The sequence below is a fragment of the Dryobates pubescens genome, chromosome 8, assembly GCF_014839835.1.
Source record: "Dryobates pubescens isolate bDryPub1 chromosome 8, bDryPub1.pri, whole genome shotgun sequence".
Lineage (NCBI taxonomy): Eukaryota > Metazoa > Chordata > Aves > Piciformes > Picidae > Dryobates > Dryobates pubescens.
Window position 1 is genome coordinate 8,572,724 of NC_071619.1, and position 25,712 is coordinate 8,598,435.

Here is a 25,712-nt window from a genome sequence, read left to right on the forward strand (position 1 = left end):
TGCAATAGGTTTTGCTTTGTTTTTTAAGGGAATGGGAAGAAGGAGAGGATGGAAAGAAATGAAGTCACTCAGATTCTTGAGTTTGCTCTCTGTGAATGGGGACATTGTTGAAGCCGTGCGTGTCCTTTAAAGCCATCACTCTTGACTCTTTTCCCTTTGGCAGACCAGTGGAAGAGTATGTCCAAAGCCTTAAGAAGTGCTGGCCACAACCTTGTGCCTGTCAAAGAAAACCTGATTGATACAATCTGGACAGACTGTCCTCAGCGCCCCTGCAAGCCTCTCATCCCACTCGACCTCAGTTACACAGGTGAGAAGCTTAACTCCCAACAGACAGGAACTCTTTCTGCTGCCCTATCCCTCTTTGCTTTCCTCTAACAAAGTAGGGTAAGAAACAATTACTGCAGCGCAATGTGATCCACTGTGAAAAGGTCAAGCAGGTGACTGGACTTCAACTTATGACCTCATCTTCCTCACAACTCCAAATAAGCTTTTGCTGGAGGCTAGGTAACTTCAAATCCATGGATGTCTGGAAGGCAGTTCATTTACATGGCTCCTATCAGTTACTCGAAAGGAGTGAAGAGCACAAGCACGGTGTGCTTTGGATACCTCCAAAGTCCAGTGTGTTGATCTGTGTCATCATCCCCAGTAAAGCTGGTGACTGTATCTTTTCATACTGTGTTTTTCAGGGGTCAGCTGGAGAGACAAAATTGTAGCCCTCCGTTCAAAAATGGCTGAGAGGAAAGTCCTGTGGTTTGTGGTAACAGCCTTGGATGAAGTAGCATGTAAGTCCTCACATCTCCTTTCTCCTTTCTTCCTACAAAATCAGTGTCCTTCTTGCCTTGGAAAGGAAGAGCCTTGCCAGGGTGAGAGGCACTTAAAACATTGTTTGTTAGAGGTCGTTTAACTTGCATGGAGTGCAGTGGTTCTAACAGGTCAGAAACAGCAAGGCTGTGTTTCTGCATGGTGCCTTATTACACCAGCACAGCTCCTGAGTACATTTTTGGTGAGGGAAATGCAGCGAACCACCACCTTTGAAAAGAGAACCCAGGCAAAGGGAAACAAAGGTCATATTTAAAGCCTGAGGCAGTTTGAAAGAGAAAAGAAAGACTCCTGCGATTTTCTGGCTGTAAAATACCCTGATACTGCCTCACCCTGTGGGAAGATGGAGACTGTTTTCTGCTGTGGAGGCTGGGTTATAAACAAAGCAATGCAACATGTGGCTTTGTATACATAAGGCAAGGGTGGGATACACAGCATTCACAGTAATCATCCTAACCATCATGACTTTTTAAGTCACACTGGCTCTCCAGTGTATGGCAAATGCTTTGATTAAAACAAGTAAGTCAGGGTTCAACGTGTATTTCCAGATCATTTCAACCCAGGGTCCCACTAGAGAGTGTCCTCCATGGTTTGGGCCTCAGAATGTCTAGATCTCCACATCCTGGCCCTCAGCCCAGTGTGTAGGAAGGGAAAACGGACAGAAACAGCAATGGTTTCCCTGGGACTGTTGTTATTAGTGCTTTGTAGCCTTTGTGCAGAAATCACTGGTGTGCAGCCTGATGCAGTAGGAACACAGCACTGGCAGAGTGAGTGCTGCTGATGTCTGTGCCCCATGTCTGGTCTGGAAAGGTAGACATGAATGTGGTGTGTTCTGAGCTCCAGCACTGCCAGTGCAGCATCCCTGGCTCTGGGTGGAGCCAGCTTGCTGATTTCCATGGGCTCTCTTGGATCTGGGGCACTGAGCAATGAGTTTGTTTCATTAAAAGAGTGCTTCTGAGAGTGGTGAATATGACTCTTCCCTGGGGAGGGCTGCATGAGCAGAGATTGTTTGTCTCACCTTTTCAGGCGCATCTCCAATTAAATTAATGATAAATTGCTGCCCTGAGGTGGTTTCAGATTAAATGTCTCCAGCAAAGCCAAGCTTGGTTATAAATCAAGGGTTTTAAGATGGACCAGAGGAGATCATGAGAGAAGCTTACTGCTGTATGCCTAGTTGATTTCCTGTTCTAAAGGGAGAAGAGGGAGAAATTGTCTTTAATTTTATCCAATTCATTTCACTGTATTAAACTCCAGATAAGTTTTTGGTGACAGAAAGAGAGCCACAGAAGAGGCCATTGCCTTCTTACTGCTTTGGAAGTTGGCTGAGCAAGGAAGTTTGTACCCATGCAGTAAAGAGTTCTTTGTGGCTCTTTCCTGCTTTCAAGTGACCTACTCCTTCCCTGGGGAGAATCAAACTATTTTCAGTTTGTGTCAGAATTTGCACAGCTCAATGAATAAAGAGCTGGGTGGGTTGTGATTTTAGGACATGTTGGTACTTCTCCCAGCTGTCCTGCTGGCTGGTGCCTTGAGTAACTCATTTCAACTAATTGGGTACCCTGGGGTTTTTATTGAACCCTAAAATGAAGAGTTTGGAGATGCTGGACATCTTTTTCTCTTGACTTTGCCTGGAGCTGTGTGGGATAAAATCTTTGGGGAAGAAAAAACCCCCAAACCCTGAGATTATGCAGCCTTAATCTGAGAATTTGAGGCACCTAAATGAGAGGCCTTTTGGAGCATTTTAGTTTTGCCCATTGTGTCTTCCTGTTCCCTCAAGTATGGAAAGGAGGACTGGAATGAAATGATAACTTGTAACTCTGAAATTTTCTGGCTGTTGAGAAGTGAACTTTTGCTGGATGGAAGAGACCAGAAATGGCAAATGCTGCTGTTTTTTCCGTATGTCCTTGTCTTTTTTGCCTGTGTCTGCTTTCTTCCAAGCCAGCCCCGCTGCAGAACCCCGAATTTCTACGCCCGATAGGTGTTTACACCGCGATTCTGGTGCCATCTGCTGGCCACACCTTGGAATTGCTGGCAAAGCAGCAGGACGTGGGACAGCTGGCTGGGCGCTGGGCTCGCAGCCTGCCCCCGCGACGACTCATTGCTTGACTGTGCTTTGCTGAGATTGGTTTTGGCTTTCTCTAATGTTGCAAAAGGTGAACCAGGACGGTGATTCTTGGCATTCTTATTTTCCAGGGCTCTTCAACCTCCGAGGCTCTGACGTTGAGTACAATCCTGTGTTTTTTGCATACGCTGTCATCGGAATGAACACAATCAGGTGCTTGTATTCCCCTCTTCTGTCCCCCAAGATACATCTTTTGTGGGAAAGCTGGTCTACCAATGCATGTGTCTTTTCAAAGTGCCTATGCTCACACGCTGACACAGTGTCCTCTCTGAGCACTTTCGTCTTTGACATTATTCTCCTCCTCCAGTCAGAGGCAGTGAGGCAGCCAAGAGCTCTGCTGTGCTTCTCACTACCTCAGCTGACTTGTTGGGTGACCTTGGGCATGGTTATTAGAGTGCTGGAGCACCTCTTCTGTGGGGACAGATTGAGGAAGTTGGGGCTGTTCAGGCTGCAGAAGAGAAGGCTCCGAGGAGACCTAATTGTGGCCTTCCAGTATCTGAAGGGGACCTACAAGAAAGCTGGGGAGGGACTTTTTAGGGTGTCAGGTAGTGATAGGACTAGGGGGAAGGACAGAAAAATAGAAGTTGGTGGATTCATCTTGGATGTTATGTTCTTCCCCATGAGGGTGATGAGACACTGGAACAGGTTGCCAAAGGAGGTGGAGGAGGCCCCATCCCTGGAGGTTTATAAAGCCAGGCTGGATGTGGCTCTGAGCAACCTGATGTAGTGTGAGGTGTCCCTGCCCATGGCAGGAGGGTTGGAACTAGGTGATCCTTGAGGTCCCTTCCAGCCCTAACAATTCTATGATTCTGTGATGGCTGACCCCATTGTCACTGTGAGATAACACAGGGGGCCCTTGGAGCCCTGGGTGGAATGAGCAAGAGCCAACTCTGGCCTGGGCAGTGAAAAAATTCTCATGTCATTGGTGAGTCACTGCAGAACTACAGAAACTGTGTTGACTCTCAGCAGGTACAAATTGTTAAGAGGCATCTCCAAGCTCCTAGCCAGATGCATCTGAGGTAAAAAGTGGATAGTTGAGTACAGGTTGTGTGTGAAAGCTGAGCCAAACTGTTCAGTGAAAGCAAGAACAATATGATACTTAGAAGAGCAGTAGCTTTTCCACTTCCAGATGTTGCTCTTAAAAATTAGAGAATGGCCATTTTTTACCTCTGTTGCTCTCACCTGCTTGAAGCACAGTGATGGGATACAGCTGCAGCTGCATTGAATGTATTACACACAAGAAAAATGCTGTCAGCTCCTTCCCTCTCAGCTGGGTGCTACATCTTCATTTCAAAGCAGGATTTAAGTTGTGTGCAGGCCAGTGGTTAAAACAATATAGGACAAGCTACAGCATATAGTTAATGAATGCCTTCCTCCCTGAAATGACACCAGAATGGTTTGTCCTTTACTCCAGCTGTTGTCAGATGTGGTCCTACTTACCTGCTCTGTCTGATGTGCTTCTCAGGCTCTTCATTGATGGTGACCGGATGATGGACCCAGCGGTGAGGGAGCACTTACAGCTTGACTCCACCCTGGAGCCTGAGTTTAAAATCCATGTGATGCCCTATGGATCTATCCTATCAGAGCTGCAGGCTGTTGGTGCAGGCCTCTCACCCAAGGAGAAAGTGTGGCTCAGTGACAAATCCAGCTATGCTCTGACTGAGGCCATTCCCAAGGTCAGTGGCCCTTGCAAGGGAAAATACTTTTCTCCTCTCTGCTCAGCATGGTCAGGAGTGGTGTGGAGGGCAGCTGGCCTCAGCAAAGCATGGTGCTGGCTGGAGCTTGTGCAGAAGGGATCCAGCCATGCTGAAGTATTGAGGAGTGGTTAATCCTGGGGTTGCTCTCGCTGGAGCTGCCCTTCCAGCTTGCTAAGCTGATTTACCCAAAGAATTGTCAGCTTAAGGCAAGTGCAGTGGGAGAGGGGAGGGAGAGAGGCAGCAGGGTGAACTCAGGTCATTCTGCCCATCAGCCTTACATGGACCAGCAGTAAGAGCTGGGAAACTTGGAGAAAATGAATCAGGAAAGTTGAGCAAGACTTTTGTGGCTTTTTATCTGAGTGTCTGAAGATAATTTCCCTTATTTATTTCAGTGGCTTGAGGCACTGGCTTGAGGCACTGCTCAGGCAACATGCAACATCTGGTACCAAAGACAGGAGGGACAGGGCAACAGAGTTGTTGCAGCAGGGAACCTTGTGAGGACACAGATCACCTGCAGGCTCTGGTTGTCCATGCAGTAAGTCTATCTGCCAAGGGACAGTTGTAGCATCAGAATAATTTCTGTAGAGCTTTACTTGCTACATCTTACCCTTGTACTTGACCATGACTGTCTAGGAGTCTTGCAGTCCACCTAACATTCCAACAGTCATGAAAGGATATACCTGAGGAAGGACACAGCAGCAGCCATGGACAAATAGGCTGATTTCCATGCATCTTGTGTACAGCTCTGGTTTGCTAGAGATCCCATTTGCTGGGATGCCATCCAGTTTACAGAGATACCTGGTACCTGACAGATACTTTGAGTAAATATGTTTGGAAGTCAGGGACTGGTGAGTATTTTCCAAATGCTGCCTTGGAAGACCAGACCTTCTGAACAGAATCTGTGCTTGTACTGGGATGCTAAACAGTTTGGGCTTCTCACCTGAGAATTACAGGTCTCAGGTGAAGGCGTTGCTGGAAGGAAAACTAAGCTGTAAAGAGTATTTGGCTACAAGTCTGTGTTCACCCACCACCAGGTTTCTGCCACCACCAGACAAGCAGATACCTCCTGCCTGGTTTATGTAGTGCAGGTGTGTGTATGGTACAGCCATACCCACAACAACAGGGCTAACTGCTGGGGTCTGAGGGCTTTTCTGTTTAAGCCAGGTCTCAGCTTTGTGTCTTCCAAAAGACAAAAGCCCAAGAGCAGGGTCTGTTTGTGTATTCCCAGGTTGCCACTGTTTCATTCTAGCACAAATCTCATCTCCAGCTTACATAGCCTAAATAGCAGAAACCACACATCATTCTTCTCCAGTGCTCCCTTACATCCTTTAATGCCTTCATTACGCTTTGTGCATCAGGACAGGTGGTAAAAACAAAACAGGTCTGGAAAGATTTGCTCTTTTCAGTGAACCCCTTTAATGTAGGATGTGTCTCTCTGTGCCTTTGCACTGGCTTGAGGGAAACATGCAATTGACCTTGGGTGGGTTGTTTTTTGCTTTAAAACCCAACAAGACATTTACATGAGCAAGACAGACAGATTTCTGGCCCTGCTCAGGATTCAATCTTCTGACACCGTCAATCCATTCCTGGGTGCAGATGGCCTCAGTACTGACATTTTGCTTACTCTTGCTTTGTCCAGGGTATCAGAAAGCATAGAGTCTATGAACCATTGAGAATAAAATGTTGTTGCTCTTTTGCCTTCAGAGTAGAGTACCCCTTGCTGTAGTTGGAGTCAGAGGGCTAGCCCCAGTTTGGGTAAGTCGCTGTAGATGATTTACACAGAGCATACGGTAGGTCTGGCCTAGATCAAGGAATGCAGTGAGTTGTAGCCACATTATTTCTCATGTTAGCACTGGAAGTTGTAGTCATTAGAGTGCTACATGCCCTCTGTATGCAGTGGGGGAGTCCCTGCCTTGAAGAGCTCTCTGCAATAGAAAGCAGGAGAGGAAGGACTGAAACATCTTGATTAAAAACCACTTGAAGAGTCACCGAAAGAGCCAAAGGTTTTCATGTGCCTCATACTGGACATTTTTCTCCACTTCTATACCACTTTACACCAGCTGAGCAACTGGCCTGGGGTGCTTTGAAGAGCCCCAGTGCTGGAAGTCCATCTATTGTCTGTCTCCATCCAAGCCAAATATTGACACTGGCAAAAGTCCAGTCCATTATTAAATGCAGATCTGCAAACCCTTTATAGGTTTGCCTGCAGCTGCATGTAAGTACACTTTTTCCACAGAAGATTAATAGAACCTATCAGGATCTGTAAAAGGCAGGCCAGTCTAGGAATTTGACTGTTCAGAAGATTTGTCCTGACTCTCAAACAAGGGCTTCCCTGACTTTGTTGTGGCTTCTTCAGTACCTCATTTTCTGCATAATGTAGTGCCATTGTCTTGCTGGTTTTAAGAATTTGAAAGGATTTGTGTGAAATTGATCTGTTCTGAGGATTTACCAGACCTTTCCCATGAGTTTGAGTGCTGGTTATTTGTATGTTTATTTAGAATAGGAAAACAGTGTGTTGCTTGGGCTGTGCTTAAGTAGGTGCTCATCCCACCTCTTGATACATGATGGGTAGAACAGAGGGCTGTGGTACATAAGGTTCAATTTTTAATCCTTCTCTGATGCCAAGTGTGACACAATTTGTGCAAGTCACTTGAGTGAAATTTTGAAGACATGCTCAGAACCAGCCAAACATTCCTGCTGATCTAAGGACAGCAGATGACTGGGGAAGTGCACAGTGGTACAGGATCAGTTACAAGTTCTTAATGCAGGGCCCTCTTACCCAGGCACAGAAAGCTTTGTCTCAAATGGCTGATGTAAGCTTGTTCCAGAAGTGGGCAGTATGCAAAGCTCAGCTTTGTAAAAGCCTTTCATGATTTGTGGGGCTTTGATGTGTTTGTCTGAGCTGCTGATCGTTAAGAGGTGGTGATGGTCAGTGCAGGAAGAGCTAGAACCTTGAGGGCCTGCCAGGTTCAACTCCAGTGCTTGGTACCTGGGCTGGGTACCCTTTGTTCCCTGCTGCTTGAGGGTGACAGGTAGCAAGTCAAGGTGGCTTTTTTAGATCTGTTTACATAACCTAAGCTCCACCTTAGTCCCTGGAATTGGTGTGTCTTATTGGCCATCTCTGGGCCTTTAGTATGCATCAGCAACAGGAAACTCATGGCTCAGACATGGATATGTATGGTAGTTAGGATACCCAAACCTTCACCCTCTTCATAACAAGCTGCTGACTCTTCAGTTCCTTGGATTTCCCTGTGTCTGTTCTTCCTTCAGTCATGGACTGCTGCTTCTCTTTTTTTTCCCCCCAGTGCACTTAGCTACTGGCAACCAGTGTCTCACAGTGCTGAAGGTTGAGAGAGACTGCCAAAGTAAAAACTGTGGCCAGGCTGAGTTATTAAACCTGTTGGATTAAGTAGTCTGACTAATCCCCAAGTAATCCCTGTCCTTCTGCTGCAGGCTTACCGATACCTCACCCTGTATACCCCCATCTGCATTGCAAAGGCCGTGAAGAACGCATCGGAAACAGAAGGCATGAGAAGAGCACATGTAAGTGAAGCCTTCAGAGCCTCCTTGCACAGGCCAAGCAGTGTCCTTTACATTTAGGGAAAGAAATGACACTTCCCTTTTAGTTTTAGTGTTTTGGATTAAAAAAACAAACCATTTGGATGGCAGTAGATTTGCAGATGACACCAAGTTGGGAGCAGGGGCTGATCATTTAGAGGGTGAAAGGGCTCTCCAGAGGGACCTTGACAGGCTGGACAGAGGGGCAGAGTCCAACATGATGGCATTCAACAAGTCCAAGTGCTGGGTGCTGCACTTTGGTCACAACAACCCCATGCAGTGCTGCAGTCTGGGGTTGGAGTAGCTGGAGAGCAGCCAGGCAGAAAGGGACCTGGGGGTACTGATTGACAGCCAGCTGAACATGAGCCAGCAGTGTGCCCAGGTGGCCAATGGCATCCTGGCCTGGATCAGGAATAGTGTGGCCAGCAGGAGCAGAGAAGTCATTGTGCCCTGTGCTCAGCACTGGTTAGGCCACACCTTGAATCCTGTGTCCAGTTCTGGGCCCCTCAATTGAAGAAGGTCATTGAGACTCTTGAATGTGCTCAGAGAAGGGCAATGAGGCTGGGGAGAGGCCTCAAACACAAGCCCTGTGAGGAGAGGCTGAGGGAGCTGGGATTGTTTAGCCTGGAGAAGAGGAGGCTCAGGGGAGACTTTATTGCTGTCTACAACTACCTGAAGGGAGGTTGTAGCCAGGTGGGGGTTGGTCTCTTCTCCCAGGCAACCAGCACCAGAACAAGAGGACACAGTCTCAAGCTGCAGCAGGGGAAATTTAGGCTCAAGGTGAGGAGAAAGTTCTTCACAGAGAGAGTTGTTTGCCATTGGAATGTGCTGCCCAGGGAGGTGGTGGAGTCACTGTCCCTGGAGGTGTTCAAAAAGGGATTGGATGTGGCACTTGGTGCCATGGTTTAGTAGTCATGAGGTGTTGGGTGACAGGTTGGACTTGATGGTCATTGAGATCTTTTCCAACCTTATTGTTTCTATGGTTCTATGAAATGTTTTTCTGTCAGACGTCCTGCTGCTGAAGCAGGGCTTTTTGCTTATTTAGCATTCCCTTGGAGTAAAGGACAACATTTGTAATAATGTGAGGATCCAACCCTGCTCTGTTGGGAGACTGTGCAGACTTGAGAAGTGTTGTTTAGGGTATGGACCCTCAAGGAGATGTTGTTTCCCTTTGCTAGTTCTGTTGTCTTTCTCGGTGGTGTTTTCCAATTGTTTTCACTTGAATAAACACAGCAAATCTTCAGCACATGGTGCAAAACACAGGCCAAGATGTTCAGAAGCAGCCAGTGTCCTCAAAGCACTCTGTTTGTCTGTCATTATCATGACACTGATTTCACAGGGAGCTTTGTATTTTCCAGCAAAGAAGCTGCCTGTGAAATAGGTGCATGGAAGGGCTGAAGTTTTCTTTATTTGCTGCTAATTTTCTTGCAGCAGTTTTCACAACAGAAAAAAATGTGGCAGCTAAGGCAGGGCTGGCAACTCTAGACTTGTCTCATATTTTCTGCTAGCTTCTTGGGATCTGCTGCTTTCTCTTTCAATGCTTTTCATTCCCTGCTATTTAAGGGTGAGTCAAAATACTTGTGCTGAACCAGGGACACTTTTATCCCCCGCCTCCTGAGGAGGTGGGGTAAAGCCAACGTTTGCTGAGTACTAAGTAATTCTTCACAGTGAGAGACTTCCCAGCAGCAAACTGTTATCAATGTTTATTTAATTTTCCAGATACATTCCCAATACTTGTATTAATTACAGGATGCAGAACCTGGAAAGACCTCATAGTTCTTCACAGAAATTCTTCATAGAAAGAGTGATTGGCCATTGGAATGGGCTGCCCAGGGAGGTGGGGGAATCACCATCACTGGAGGTGTTTGGGAAGAGACTGGATGGGGTGCTTGGTGCCATGGTTTAGTTGATTAGATGGTGTTGGATGATAGGTTGGGCTCGATGATCTCAAAAGTCTTTTCCAACCTGGTCTATTCTATTCCTATTCCTATTCCTATTCCTATTCCTATTCCTATTCCTATTCCTATTCCTATTCCTATTCCTATTCCTATTCCTATTCTTATTCCTATTCTTATTCCTATTCTTATTCCTATTCTTATTCCTATTCTTATTCCTATTCTTATTCCTATTCTTATTCCTATTCTTATTCCTATTCCTATTCCTATTCCTATTCTTATTCCTATTCTTATTCCTATTCTTATTCCTATTCTTATTCCTATTCCTATTCTTGTTCTTATTCTTATTCCATTCTTAGATCATCCCTTTGTGTTTCTGAACCTTGCAGCTTGAATCTTTTGCTTCAAACCCCCGTTTTTACTAGGCTTGCTAAATCTATTCTCTTTTCTTTTAATGTAGATTAAAGATGCTGTTGCCCTGTGTGAACTCTTTAACTGGCTGGAGAAAGAGGTATTGTGTTAGATATTTTAACTGGAGATGTTATTGCTATGTACAATTCTTTATCAGCATAAACTTTCTGGTAGTCTTTATAGTGCCTTTGCTAAAAGTGGGGAAACAGTTGTGATTTTATCTGTTTTTTGAGGCAGATTTCAATCATCCTTTCATCCAAGGCTGAATGAATGTTTTGGAAAGCATACTCCCATTAATTTTACACAGAACAAAGCCAAAGCAGGTGAGAAATGACCTGAACAGGCTCGATATGGTGTTAGTACTGTCTTGTTCTGGTTTTGTAGTGTAAATCATGAATTAATAACCAGTTTGGTGCGATACTTTGGGATTGCTGTCATGACAATCAGTTTTGCCTGCCAGTGTGGATAAATTTGGCATTTAGGAATGAAGAGCTGCAGTTATGCTCATGTGCAGTGAGAACAGGGTAAAGACAAATTGGTCATGTTTCCTCTGGCTTAGGAGTACACGGTGAAGATGCAGAGTGCCAGGTAGCATCTGCGCCACTGCATCTCTTGAGTTAATTGAATTTGCCTATGGAGATGGCTTGCTGACTTCCAGAAGGTGCCTTTTTACATGTCTGAGTACTTAAGAAGTCTGCTGCAGGGGGTTATGAAACCTAGCTCTTGGCCTCTTTTGCCTGTTGTCCAGTCCTGGGGAAGTTGTATTTATCAAATGCCTAAAGCACAATTTAGCATCCTTTGGTTTTTTCCTGCAACTGCTTCAATTTCTGATTTAAAAGCATAAACATCCTGCTAATTCCATGGGCTGTTGGAGAGAACTGTTGAAGCTTTGTGTAACCTGTCTGTGAGGAGATGTTGCCTTGTGAGATGTTAGCTCTGTACAGAGCTCAGTGAAGCAAATAGTGCATTAAGTACTCCCTAGTCAGGGTTGCTGTGACTGTTTCTGCTTCCTACTTCTCACATGCCCTACACAGCATTGTTAGGTTTTGTGTTTGTCATCCCTGAAGAATGAGAACAGAAAACCTGGAAAGAGGCCACTTCAGGATGAGGTTTAATAATGCACAGATGAGGCCCAGTGCTTAAGCATATAGCATTTTCTTTGCTTGCTGGTGTACTAATTCAACTTCATCTTTGTCCACTAGGTTCCAAAGGGAACAGTGACAGAAATAATCGCTGCTGACAAAGCAGAAGAGTTTCGCAGGTAATAAGTAAATCCTCTGTGTGGGTGTTTTCTGGGAGGAGGTTTGGTCCTTTGTTTTTATTTTGTTCTTTAGAAATCCAGCTCATTGGCAGGTATATTATTACCTGAGCACAAACCATTACCTCAAGATTTTTGTGAATACTTGAAAGAATTGGGGAAGAATTTGGTCTCTTGGGAGATAAAAGTCCTAGCCTACTGGATAGTGTCTGCTTTCCTATTGAGATAGCCAAGAAGAGTGCTGCAGGTTAGGACACTTAAATTAGAGATAGTGACTTTCTTAACAGAGGAGGTGATGTAAGAGTTGGATTTTCCCCTCTTCTGATGTACATATGTGCATCAGCAGGACAGAAAGCAGATTTCCACACGGCTGGGAGGAGAGCACTTTGATCTGCAGGATTCTCCTACCTGAGAGTACTTGCCCAAATGGCTTTCAAGGCTAAGAGGAAGGATGAGATGATGTGAAATGGAGTATGGGACACTCCAAGTGCCTGGTGGGCACCTCTTGCTTGTGCTGTAGTGATCACTTTGTTTTTTCCTTTCAGCCAACAGAAAGACTTTGTTGAATTGAGTTTTGCTACCATATCAAGCACGGGTCCAAATGGAGCCATCATTCACTACACGTAAGAGAAACAACTTCTCCTTTTGTCCTTCAGCAGACACTCTTGGAATGTGCTGTCTAGCTTCTTTCTGGAGTCACAACAGACTACTCCAGGGAGATGCAGTCACTGTTGGTTGCCATCCACTTTATTCCACCCAAACTTCCACTTACTAAATAAAGATCTCTCCCTGCTGTCAGCATGCATGCATTATGATGGTGATCTGCTCAGGGGCCATAGAAGAGGGCTATTTTGGGGGTAGAAGTCTGGGAAGGACAAGTATGAAGTGCAAACTGTTCTGAAATATGTCCAGGAACAGATGTTGAGAGTTTTGCTGGAGGCAACAAAGCTATTCTCTGTACTGTAGCACTATTTACTGTAGACCAATACACTCTGCAGTATTATCCCTGGCTCAGTGTGTGTGGGATTTCTGTTGCTGCCACAAGAAATCAGAGCTGACGCATCCAAGCTTGCACTTAATATGTTTTCTGGACTGCAGACATGAGATGGAGACCTTAAAACTGTGGAACAAAAAACTTTGTGTTTAATTGAACAGACCAGTTCCTGAGACCAACAGAACCCTGTCTGTGAACGAGATCTACCTCCTGGACTCAGGAGCGCAGTACAAGTAAGTGGAATGAATGGTGCTGAACCTCTGCATTTTCTGCTTCTAGCGACCACCTGCAGGGTCAGCTCACAGTTGCTGTAGCAAGCATGGCAGCATGTAGTTTTGTGTGCAGTGCCATTTCATGGAGAGCCTGCTCGTTGTATCCCCTCTGGGGAGGGAATTGGTGGGATTCTGAGCGTAGCCAAGTGCCTTAGCCAATGGGTGAGTGATCTGTGACAGGAGGTGCCAAGTTAGGCTCAAGGCAACAGCCTAGGGATGCTCACAAGCCCTGTCTTGGCTAGAAGATGCGAGCTAAAAGTGCAGTTTCCATCTGAGTCTCATTGCTAGTGTGATGGTAGCATTACTGTAGCTGGTGGGGGGTGTTTCTGTCTGTTGCAGCTCTGTCTACCTGGTGAATTGTTGTTAGGGCTGCAGGGAGCAGGGCTGACTGCCTTGTTTTTACCTTTGGCTGCCTACACAGCAGCCTGTACAGCTGAGTAAGGCACCTACCCTGCCAGCATCTGTCTGCCCTGTGGGCAGATTTGACTGATATTAAGGTCAGAACAAGGTGGGGCAAAGGAGCAGGACAGCATTGCCCTGTGGTGTGCTTTGCCTTTCCAGAGGGAGACTCAGAAGCAGAGTTTCTCATCCCAGGGGCCACTTGGGTCTCAGGTATGATTTTGGGAAGGCGTCAGGTCTGTTGACTCACTCAGTGCTGTTTGGACAGTGTCACTCAATGGCCTCAATCTCTGGAGCTGTTTACTGTGTAACTCTGACTCCATGGAGAATGAAAGAAGTGATGTTTTTAACCAATGTAAATAGATGAGAAGTGGCTTGTTCAGAAAGATGCAGGACAGGCCTGGCTGCTCTTTTGAGACAAGCTTTGTCTTTAGAGCTATGCCTTTTTGTTCTTTCAGTCAGGAAGAGCTTTGAAAAGAACCATACAGACATCCTTTGATAAGATTTTTTACAAGGAGATCTTTTTCCCTCTCCTCTGATGGCCTAATTAACAATTTCCTTAGTGCCACTATGAAAAGCAGCCCTTTGAATACAGTATAAGCTGGACATCAATGGCACTTAACAGGGCATTGTGGCAGGGATGCTCCCCTCGTCCCTGCTGAGAAGTTAAACCCTGAGTTCTTTGTGACCATGGCCTGTTGTGTGCTGGGGAAAAGCGTAGGCACAGGAGTAAGAGTTTCAAAGGGAACTTATTATTTCAAGAGCCTCTGTGTTTTTGACAGCAGGCTCAAAATTATGTTTGTAGAAAGAGCATTGAACCAGCTTCTAACGTCTGAGTCCAACCCCTCTCCAAATACGGGATAACTTCTAGAAATCATAACACAAAACATCCTGAGGATGAAAGGACACTGCACCTCCTTACACTTCCCTTTCCTGAGCTAGTAGCTTTAATTTGTGCCTTAGTATATATCTTCAGGCTGCTCATAGGTCATCACAGGAAATTTCACTTCAACTTGAGGGAAAACTTTTTTACTGTGAGAGCGACAGAGCCCTGGAACAGGCTGCCCAGAGAGGTGGTGGAGCCTTCTTCTCTGGAGATCTTCAAAACCTCCTGTGTGACCTGCCCTAAGTGGTCCTGTTTTGAAGGGGGGTTGGACTTGATGATCTCTGGAGGTCCCTTCCAACCCCTAGCATTCTATGATCTTCCTTACAAATAGACTAAATTTGGCCTTCTGTTCTCAATGTGCAGATAGCAGTTGCTAAACCTCAAATTGGAATCTTTTTTTTTGTGAGCAGTTCAGATTCTAAGTTGCAAAGAGCTTTGGGATGGATATGGATGAAAGCTAACACTTTGAATATGTCCTTATTAGAATAGAATAGAATAGAATAAACCAGGTTGGAAGAGACCTTCAAGATCATCGTGTCCAACCCATCAACCAATCCAACACCACCCAAACAACTAACCCATGGCACCAAGCACCCCATCAAGTCTTCTCCTGAAAACCTCCAGTGATGGCGACTCCACCACCTCCCCAGGCAGCCCATTCCAATGGGCAATCACTCTTTCTGTATAGAACTTTTTCCTAACATCCAGCCTGAACCTCCCCTGGCGCAGCCTGAGACATCTGGGACCTGTGTTCAGGAATTTGTGAGATTAAGACCTGTTACATCATCAGTTCTGTGTCACACAGAGCAGATGACTTTACCCAAATAAGCTTTTGCTTAGGTTGCTGCAGTGTGGCTGGGTTTTCTGTGTATTCTCACTTTGTTCTTTCCTTTTCCCCCCATCCCTTTGCTTCCTGCACCCTTGTCTGCCTCTGAAGAGATGGTACAACAGATGTGACCAGGACAATGCATTTTGGCACACCGTCAGCCTATGAAAAGGTAGGTTTGGGATCTCAGGGTACTTTGCAATCTGACCCTTATTATTACAGGTACTTAAACAAATCAGTAATGTTCCCTGTTGCTAGGTAATCAAGTGCTCTATCAAGTATAATTTATTTAATAATATGTGACAGCATCTTGATAAAGGCTGCAAAGGAGGCTGTCAGACTTCCAAAATATAAACTAAGTGATTCAGAGAGTGACACCTTTGTCTTCCAGTGCACAGCTTTCATCTGCAGCGTGACAGGTCTCCTCTGTCAAATAACAAAATCAATAGGCTGAGGACAGACAGGCTTTTGTCCAGCACTGGAGTTGAGGGGTGCTTAATTTACTGCAAAGATTGGTGTCTAATGCAAGGCTGCACTGGTGGTTTGTGTCTAGTGTACCATATCAAAAACCAGTCTCAGACTTAACCTGAGAAGGCCTGTGTTGGAAATGCAGCAATGTGATTTTGATAATTTCAAATGGCTTCTTCAATTAAAACTAATTTCCTCATTAGAGTTCATTCAGTGATGGAAATATGCTGGGGAAGCAAAACCACAGCCTTGAAGAAAATCAGGCATGTAGGTCAGGTGAATCCTGCTGCTAAACCTGCAGTCTGAGTTTCTGACACACTCTCCAGAAGATTCTTAGTGTAATTTAAACTCCTCCTCTTCATGGTTGGCTTTGGCATTGCCAGCCATAGGAGGGCATGAGCAAGTCTTTCAGATACGCTGCAATTTGCTACAAGATGCAGTCTTTCTTTCCATTTCCTGATCTAGTTGAGGATGCCCCTGCTTACTGCAGGGGGGGGGTGGACTAGGTAACATTTGGAGATCCCTTCCAATCCAAACCATTCTATGATTTCTGAAAGGACAGAATTTTCTCTCCCCATGTTCACTTATGGCACATTTCTTTGACAGGAGTGCTTCACCTATGTCCTGAAGGGACATATAGCTGTGAGCGCAGCCATCTTCCCAAATGGAACCAAAGGTAGGTTGGTGGATTGGAGTATTTTGATCACAGCAGTGACCTCTGAGGAACCTTAAGGGTCTGAGATCAATGTTTAGTTGACAGGTCCACATGTGTTATGCAGATGTTGCTGTAGCTGTGTCTATTTCCATCACAACATTTTGGATTCTGAGTTATTGATACCTTCTCTCTCAGCACTGACCAACACTGAAAATTCTGAGGAGAGAGGTCTGAAGGGTGTTCAAAGTGCTCTGGTTCTAGGGTCATAAGTGACTTTAATCAGTCAATGGTACTCTGACATGGCTGTGGCCTTTCTGTTGTCTTTATGTTTTCACTTATGGCCCTATCAAAGTGAGAGGTCACTTCCTAGCTTCAAAAGGACAGGCTAATTCTCTTCCAGTTAATGTAGAATCTCTTTTATTGTTGAGCAGCATGGGAAAATGGGCACACAAAAGAGCTGCTTTGATTTTGTGCCAGGAGAAGCTGTGACATACATTCACCTCTGGTGAATTCATTGCAGAGCTGTTCTCTCCCTGCTCAGACACCTTGCATAAAGGTGCCTCTTTTTAGTGTTTTCTCCAGTTTGCATTCTTGGGCAGGTGAGGAAAAAGCAGCTGTGCAGTGGTATGAAAAACCTTGAATTAAATCGGAGGGTGTCTGAACTCGAATATATGGGCTTGGTGTTCATAGGAGCATAGAATTGTTCTAGATGGAAAAGACCTCTGAGATCATTGATTCCAGCCATCAATTTAAGACCACCATGGATATTAAACCATGTCCCAAAGTGCCATTCTCTGCATTCTGATGGAAATAAGCTGAAATGACACCATCCAGGCAAGCCGTCAGGCTGATTCGTTCACAGAGTACTAGGGCTGAATTCTCTGGGGGACATTTGACCACTGGATTCATTCCTGAAAACCCCAGTGGACCCAGCAGCTGTGCAATGTTTCTGTTACAGACCACTCTGTTTCTAACAGAAAGAGAAAATCCTGAGTTGAGTGAGGGCTTGAATTGACTTGCCAAATCTGCCCTGTAACTTCTAACAATCCAGTGACTTCCTTTCTTTGGGGGGGTGTGGGGGGTAGGGGGTGAGAGGGTGGTGGTGATCGGTTCTTTTGTTTGTTTGCTTGTGTGTTTTCCAGGTTTGAGCTTTCAGTATGATTGTCAGCATCTCTGAGGGGTCTTGAATTGATCACATTCTCTTTCCATTTCTGTCTCTGACCTGCAGGTCACCTTCTAGATTCCTTTGCCCGTTCTGCCCTGTGGGACTGTGGTTTGGATTACCTGCATGGGACGGGACACGGAGTTGGCTCTTTCCTAAATGTACATGAGGGTCCTTGTGGCATTAGCTACAAAACTTTTGCAGATGAGCCCTTGGAAGCTGGCATGATCCTCTCTGATGGTATTTAGCATTGCTGATTCTCTCTGGTGTTACTGGGGGAGGGACCAAGCTCTTTGAAATAAAGAAGGGCATCAATCTGACAGTGGTGTAAAAGTGGGATCATAGGCTCTAGTCCTGCCTCCTCAGTTTGTACTTTCATTGTTAGTTAAACTCTCTAGGTAAAGACTCTTATTTTACCTCTTTCACCTTCCATAAACCATCATTGCAGTTGGGTGCTGGAGGCCTGCTTCCTGCTTTTGACAGTGCAAAGCTTAGCAGAGCTGTGCTACTGGCAAGCCCAGTTCTGGCATGCTGCCTCTCATTCTGCAGTGAAGGAGCTGGCTACAGTACAAGGTGGACACTAAGCTTTCAGGAGCTAATCCTGTCTTTGCTATGGCCTATTTGAGGCAGCTGTTAAATCTTTACATGCCTTATTTTTCCAGTAGTGAATTAACAGCCTGCTGGAGTTTGCTGAGAGACTTGCATTCCTTCAGGGCTGCAAAGTCCTCCCAGGGAGTCAGGGGAGCACTCTCTAACAGGAAGTGTTTTGGAGGAGGGGGTTACCCACCTGCCTTTCATAAAGACATTAATATTTCCAGGGTTTCTGGTATTTGGAACACATCTACCCTGTACTTTCTCTTGACTTGCAAGGAGACTCTCTTGAGCTCAGGGGCTGTCTGTCTTGTTTCTCCTTGCTCAGGGGGGCTTCTGTGCAGATTAAATAAAGTCAGAAATCTGGTGCCTCTGTGGATGCCTGATGTCAAGATTGCTTAGTGACTTCAGAGGACTAAAGCTACAGAGGGGAATTTTGGCCATAGGGAGTAAGTATTTGCTCAGTGCAGCTCTGTGGCTTTGTTAATTACTGTCTGTTTTTGCAGAGCCTGGGTATTATGAAGATGGCTCTTTTGGGATCCGAATAGAAAACGTTGTCCTTGTGATCCCTGCTGAAACCAAGGTGAATGACCTGCTCAAGATGCACCCTCCTCCATGACTCACTGGTTGTAAAACTTACTGAGGTGGGACCATATTACAGACAGTTGAATCCTACTCAAGACTTCTGGTCATCAAAACCCCGCTGTGGTGAAAACTAATTCTAAGTCTCCCTTGCTGATGGGAGCACAGAAGACAGCTCTGCTTCTGCAGAGTTTCCATAGGTTGAAATGGTTATGGGAGAGTCCTTTTAAGATATTTTGTGTTTGGCTGTCAAAGACCAGATGCATCTTTAATTCAGCCCCTTGGAGCTGCTGCTGTAGAGTTGGTTGATCTTCTCAGGTCAGGATTTCATTCTCTGGTAGGGCCCTCAGTGGTAGTACAAACAGCACTACAGACTGATTTTGACATTACCACTGCCAGTCTGGGCTGTGCTTTTAGAAATGCCAAACTGAAAATGGCCATGTAGTCTTCCAAGGGGAGTCCAGTCCAATTGTGACCTGGGACATGGCCTTTAAAAAGCAGCCATTGAAAGAAATAACTAAGGTCTATATTGAGACTCTTTGCTTGAGCTCTAAGGAAAACGTTACTGTAAGCAGCTGCCCTCTCATCTGGCTGTTACGTGTGGTGTCCCGTAGCGAGGACAGGAGCTAAGGAGTGAAGGTGATCTAGTTAGAGCTGTTTCTAGAGATTTACCATCCCATTTGTCTTTCTAATGCAGTACAATTTCAAAAACAGAGGGAGCCTGACTTTTGAACCCTTAACCCTGGTTCCAATCCAGACAAAGATGATTGATGTTAACTTGCTGACACAAAAGGAGGTAAGTGTAACAGTAGGTTTGCATTGCTTGCATTGTGCTAGAAGCAGCCTGTGCTGTTCTGTTTACAGAAGCCACTGGCCCCTGTTCCTTTTTGTAGATCCAAAGAGCAATCCTGAACAGTCTGACTTCATTTGAAAATTTGAGTGGCTGGGTCCTTCCAATCTTTATTACTCTACAATGAAGGCTGTGATGACCTCTCTGATGATGCTGTTTTGGTAGTTCCCTTGACACCATATTTGCTACTATCCTACTCCTGCCTTAATTTGCTTCTGTGAGACTATCATGCTGTCTCATCAGAAACTTACACTGATGACCCATTTTGTTTGTATCTCCTCATGACCAATCCCATTCAGCCATACACATGTGCATACAGACTCTGAGCAGACATTAATGATAGCTGCTCAGCACCTCAGCTATCACCACATCCCTTTGCACTCTAAACTTTCTGTTCACATCTCACACCTGTTTCATCTTGTTATTCTACCATACTCCATGTTTTGCCTCAACCCATCCTATTTTCTGGATGATAATCCTATTTGCATTTCCTGTTTCTGAAGAGGAGTATGAAGAGTACCAGGATCTGCCATAAGGTTACCTGTTCAGATCAGTAGGGCAACTTGTGTCTCAGGACTGCATTCTTTCTGTTGCAAATGTGCAGAGCTGTTTACCAGACTGTACTGTTTTGACTTCCTGAAGGCAGTCATTTGCAGAGACTTTAAATACTCATCAACTGAAATGAGCCTTGCCTCCCCTCAAAACCTAGGACAAACTGTTTCAGTTCCCTGCTCTCATCAAACTCACAAGTCACTTCCATGGACCTGGGGCTTTTTAGTCTGGAAAAAAGACGACTGAGAGGGGCTTTAATAAATGTTTATAAATATCTGAGGGCTGGATGTCAAGAGGGAGGGGACAGCCTCTTCTCTGTTGCACAAGAACAAGGGGCAATGGATATAAAATACAGCACAGGAGGTCCCACTTCAACATGAGGAGGAAATTCTTCACTGTGAGGGTCACAGAGCACTGGAACAGGCTCCCCAGAGAGGTTGTGGAGTCTCCTCTGGAGATTTTCAAGACTCATCTGTATGTGTTCCTGTGTGACCTATGATGGATTCTATAGTCCTGCTCTGTCAGGGGGGTTGGACTTGATGATCTTCGGAGGTCCCTTCCAACCCCTAACATCCTGTGATACGTTAGAGATCTGTCTCTGTGACAGGATCCCAGAGCAGCCTAACGACTCAATGCCAAGGAGCACAAGGGCTTACAAATGTCTTTGGCTGTACACAGCTTGACTGTTCTACATTTGTGCTGAATGTCATACCCTTCTCTTTCTCTAGTGTAACTGGGTGAACAGCTACCATCACAAGTGCAGGGAAGTGATTGGGGCGGAACTGGAGAGGCAAGGCCGGCAGGAAGCCCTGCAGTGGCTCATCCGGGAGACGGAGCCTCTCATCAAAGTTCAGTAGCAGCACAGCGGTGTGCAGAACGGTTTGGTGTCACAGCAATCCACGTCTTCTTGACCCTTGATGTCACTTGGGAGAATGTTCTTCAGTAAACCTTTGGAAATCAGGAGGGGATTTCATGTCCTGTTTCTCTCCCCGCAACACGTGTGGGTGATGTGGGGGTAAGGAGGGTTGCTCTCTCAACAATTGTTGGGGGGCTTTTTTGTGGGGGAGGGGTTGAGAACAGAAAAGCAAAGAAACAAAACAGCATGTTGCCTGTGAATCAGGGGTCTTACTGAAATAATGGTTCTAAGAGACAAAACTGGAATATTTTATACTGTCTGGTTTTTCACTGTGAAAACTCAGTATTTTTGCATACTTGGGTTCCAGTTGCTAAGATGCTACCCACATAGCAGGACTGATCACTGAATAAAAGATTCCAACCCGCTGTTTGCTCTGTCTGCCTTTACTTGTCGTCACTGATGTGTTGGCTTTGACCAGATAATTCCACCCTTGTGTGGGCATTGAGCTCAGACAGTGAAGAAATATGTGTAGGGCTGCCTTGTGCTAGGCTCTGGGCAGATGTTACAGAGAGGCCTGGCAAGAGCAGTCAGTTCTGCCTGTGCTTTGTGAAAGACTGGGGAAGGCATGTGGTAACACTCAGCAGAGGTTTATGTGTGCAGGGTGCCCAGGCCAGTACTTCTGTCTGTTGTTATGACTTGTCTAACCCTTGGCAATGCAGGATGTGTGGGCAGTATAATGGAATTACAGCTCTTCCTGGGCACAAAGCAATTATCAAGTTAAAAAAGGCAAGCATATAATGGACAAAAGAAGACCTCTGGAGTTTTGCTTCAAGATCAGCCTGGCCTCGGCCGTGCTCTGGGTTGCCAGGCGGTGCGCAGCGACACCTGGTGGTTATGCGAGCTACTGCAAGTCAGAGGGAGGCGCTCCTCCCACGCCTGGTCTCTGCTCTGCCGGCGTCTGAAAATCGAGCTCATCAAAGCACTGTCAATAGCGGTATATGAAGGGGTAAAAATGACCTTGCTTAAGGAAGCAGGCATTGCTCGCATTCACACTGAAAAACTGAGGTTCTGTTACATCTGAAAAGAGCAATTGGGTAACAGCAGAACAAGAGGACACAGTCTCAAGCTGTGCCAGGGGAGGTTTAGGCTGGGTGTCAGGAAGAAATTCTTCACAGAAAGAGTGGCCGTGGGAATGGGCTGCCCAGGGAGGTGGTGGAGTCACCATCCCTGGAGGTGTTTAGGAAGAGACTGGATGAGGTGCTTGGTGCCTTGGTTTAGTTGGTTAGATAGTATTGGAGGGTAGGTTGGACTCGATGCTCTCAAAGGTCTTTTCCAGCATGGTTAATTCTGTTCTAATTCCTGATATTTTAAAGAAATACTCTGTGCAAATGGAAATATTGATATGCACAACTTTCTTCCCCCTTTGCCTCCCAAGAAATTCTGAGAGGGAAATACTAATCCCTCTTAAATAGTATGAAATCATACTTGAGAGTTCTGGAGGGAAGCAGTATCCTGTAGCCAGAGAAGTACTGGACAGGGAAACAAAGGTGCTGAAAGTGCAAAAAAGTGCTTTAAAAAGTCATTTTCACACTCCAGCCTCTGCAGATAGGGGTAGGTATTTAAACAGCTGAGGGCTATCCCACCACCACCTGATCAGCTTTCATCTCAGCTGTGCTGCGGGAAGTCGATCTTGCACATCAACCTGTCTGCAGTGTCTCATGACTATGTGCTATTGACTGAAACAGATTAGGGAAAACATTTCTACCCCAGGTGTCTATTGCCTCTGTAGCTACTGACTATGCCAGGGGATGAAATGACAAGTGGGGTATCTCTGAGCAGGTGCCAAATCATGAGTTTCCCAGCAACAGCAGTTGCATGCAGTGAGGCTGAACGACTGGGGAGTCGCCAGGCAAACGCTGCAGACTCCCCCTGGCTGGGTGAGAGACCTCTGCAGATGGGACATGGCCACTCTCCAGGGTAATGGTGGAAGTTCAAGCACATGAATCTCCTAGTCTGCTAGACCCATGGGGAGCTGTGCTGCTGACCACAGATGTTCCCAAGAACAGTGTCCTGGATGTCCGGGCAAAGATCCAGCGAGGGTAGGTCTCTCCTCGAACTCAAAGGCAAGTGTTTCCCACGGGAAGGCAGAAGAGAAAAGATTTCTACCAAATGTTGAAATACAACAGCCAGGGAACCTTTTGTCCTCTTGACCCAAAGCCATTCTTGTCTCCAGCGGTGAGGAGGGAGTGCATGACATGGAAAGCAATTTGCTAGGCTGAACAAGAGCAAGCAGTGTGCTCAAGTGGCCAAGAAGGCCACCAGCATCCTGGCCTGCATCAGGAGTAGTGTAGGCAGCAGGATTAGAGGGGCGATTGCCCCACTGTGGTCAGCACTGATGTACCTTGAGTACTGTGTTCAGATTTGAGTGGTGCAGTGTAAGAAGAGACATTGAGCTGCTGGAGGGTGTCCAGAGAAGGGCAATGAAACTGTTGAGAGGTCTTGGGACAGGACTTCAGCAACTACAAAGGCCTAAAGGCCTATGTAGCCACCCTGGCTGATGGCACCAGAGCACTTCCCTCACTGTCCCTTGGCCAGCTGCTTGTCAGCCTTTGTCCTAGAAATCTCCATCTATTCTGTTACTGTGTCTGAAATTCTTTGTTTCCCTTGGAATAAAAATGTTACAGCAGGAGACAGATCCTATTTTTCAGTGAGGAAAATCCACGCTGGCTTTATCGTTCAATCACAAACCATGGCATGTGCACTGGCAAGGTGCCTGTTGGTCTACAAGGCTTTTGAGGCAAACAGACCATTTCTCCTTGAGCAGAAGGACTCATGTTCATTCATCACTAGCCACAAATGCCCCTTCCCTCCACGAGCCTAGTGACTGCTTTACTTCTCCACAATCACTCCTTCAGTCTGAGGGTAGTACCTGAAGTGTGCCTGGCAGCAGTAAAATCCAGCTGTTTTTTTAACGTAAATGGCTCATAACTCGCCCCTAATGGAAACCTCACTCTTGTTCACATGGCTATTAAGCCCATCACTTTCCATGACAGCTATTGGAGCAAGTTTTGATTTACTCCACCCCAGCCTTGGAAAGAAAAAGAAACTCATAAGACTACTGTTGGTGAGGACCTCCTCAGCAAATCCATGGGTCCAGGCTGGTGCTCAGGCTGCACACAGTCAGTTAGTTGCCCAGTAATAGTGAGAGGCTGGGATATCTTGTGGGACACAGATGCTTGCTTCTCAGGTTCCTGCAGCAGATAGTGACAGTGAGAGCCAGGCAGTTGAAACAGCCAAATAATAAAGCTCCTCTGAGGATCAGGAGATAGAATAGAATAGAATAGAATAGGATAGGATAGGATAGGATAGGATAGGATAGGATAGGATAGGATAGGATAGGATAGGATAGGATAGGATAGGATAGACCAGGTTGGAAAAGACCTTTGAGATCATCGAGTCCAACCTATCATCCAACACTATCTAACCATGGCACCAAGTGCCTCATCCAGTCTCTTCCTAAACACCTCCAGTGATGGTGACTTTACCACCTCCCTGGGCAGCTCATCCCAATGGCCAATTTCTCTTTCTGTGAAGAACTTTACTCCTCACCTCCAGCCCAAACCTCCCCTGGCACAGCTTAGAATCATAGAATCAATAAGGTTGGAAAAGACCTCAAGACCTCATCAAGTCCAACCTGTCACCCAAGACCTTATGACTACCAAACCGTGGCACCAAGTGCTACATCCAATCCCCTCTTGAATGCCCCCAGGGATGGGGACTCCACCACCTCCCTGGGCAGCCCATTCCAATGGCTAACAACTCTCTGTGAAGAACTTTCTCCTCACCTCGAGCCTAAATTTCCCCTGGTGCAGCTTGAGACTGTGTCCTCTTGTTCTGGTGCTGGATGCATGAGAGAAGAGACCAACGTCCTCCTGGCTGCAACCTCCCCTCAGGTCGTTGTTCTTTCCTTTGATACTGCTTCTCTGTCATGAGGTGCTTCGATGTGTCTCCTCTGAGCGGTGTGTGGAAGACACATTTTGAAGGATGCTCATGAAAGGCTGAATGAGGCTCCTCAGTCATTCAGGAGGCTGCCTGAAACATGCCTGTGTGCTGGCTCCTGATGCCTGTGCCCAACACCATCTTCTTTGTGTACTCAGTGAGTGTGAGTTGGCTGAGAGTGTGAAGGATTGTTGCTGTTTGTTTTTCTTCTGACTTACAGCATTTCACACCTCATTTCCAGAGTTCTCCATCTGCTTTTGGGGGGAAGATATTGCAGGCCTGGGCATCTGGTAGAGATGTTTGGAGATGAGGAGTTAAATAAGTTGCTTCATGTCACTGCCCTCAGCTTGTTTTACATGATTAGGACAAAACTCCCCATGGCCTTGCATGTAATAAGAAAAAAAAATGAAACAAGAGCCTCTGGAGAGTACAAATATGAACTGGGTTAGTGATTAATTAAGTTGCCTATTAACAGTTGTGTAGTGGCCTGGAAGAATTTTAATGTACCAATTAAAACAAGGAGCTATCTCCTCGCCTTTCCACCACCTCTGGGGATGCTGTCACGAACAGGGACCTTGCAGATCAAATGCTGTTTGTTTTGCTCCTTCCAGCTTGTTAAAATACTGTTCTAAATTTGGCATATGGTGGATGCCCACGGACATGTTTGCTTCTACCAGGCAGTGAAGTGATGTCTGTCTGATGCAGAACAGCATGGGAAAGAAATAGGACTGTAGTGCTGTCTGACTGTGTAAAACCTCCTGCTCTCCCAGGGTCTCTGTGCCACTGCATGAAGAAGAGAGGGTTAGTGACTGCAGGGCAGCTCTGTGCTGGCAGTGGGCATGTTGGTTTGGCACATATGGCCT

The 25,712-nt window shown here is 45.9% G+C and overlaps 1 protein-coding gene across 2 annotated transcripts in view; it reads left to right on the top strand.

Annotated features, from left to right (window-relative positions):
• Positions 1 to 21,273, top strand: part of XPNPEP1 (X-prolyl aminopeptidase 1) — a 33,483-nt gene extending 12,210 nt beyond the window's left edge. The window contains exons 6-20 of one of the 2 annotated variants that reach the window (XM_009908144.2): positions 164 to 307; positions 687 to 782; positions 3,010 to 3,091; positions 4,404 to 4,614; positions 8,089 to 8,178; positions 10,549 to 10,599; positions 11,702 to 11,760; positions 12,303 to 12,380; positions 12,913 to 12,984; positions 15,246 to 15,306; positions 16,209 to 16,278; positions 17,486 to 17,659; positions 18,517 to 18,593; positions 19,290 to 19,388; positions 20,723 to 21,273. In XM_009908144.2, coding sequence (XP_009906446.1) covers positions 164 to 307; positions 687 to 782; positions 3,010 to 3,091; positions 4,404 to 4,614; positions 8,089 to 8,178; positions 10,549 to 10,599; positions 11,702 to 11,760; positions 12,303 to 12,380; positions 12,913 to 12,984; positions 15,246 to 15,306; positions 16,209 to 16,278; positions 17,486 to 17,659; positions 18,517 to 18,593; positions 19,290 to 19,388; positions 20,723 to 20,851 — 1,493 coding nt within the window. In that variant the 3' untranslated portion in view covers positions 20,852 to 21,273. Of the gene's footprint in view, positions 1 to 163; positions 308 to 686; positions 783 to 3,009; positions 3,092 to 4,403; positions 4,615 to 8,088; positions 8,179 to 10,548; positions 10,600 to 11,701; positions 11,761 to 12,302; positions 12,381 to 12,912; positions 12,985 to 15,245; positions 15,307 to 16,208; positions 16,279 to 17,485; positions 17,660 to 18,516; positions 18,655 to 19,289; positions 19,389 to 20,722 lie in introns of those variants that run through there. The other variant, XM_054163405.1, reaches the window with a different exon arrangement.
• The last annotated feature ends 4,439 nt before the right edge of the window (positions 21,274 to 25,712 follow it).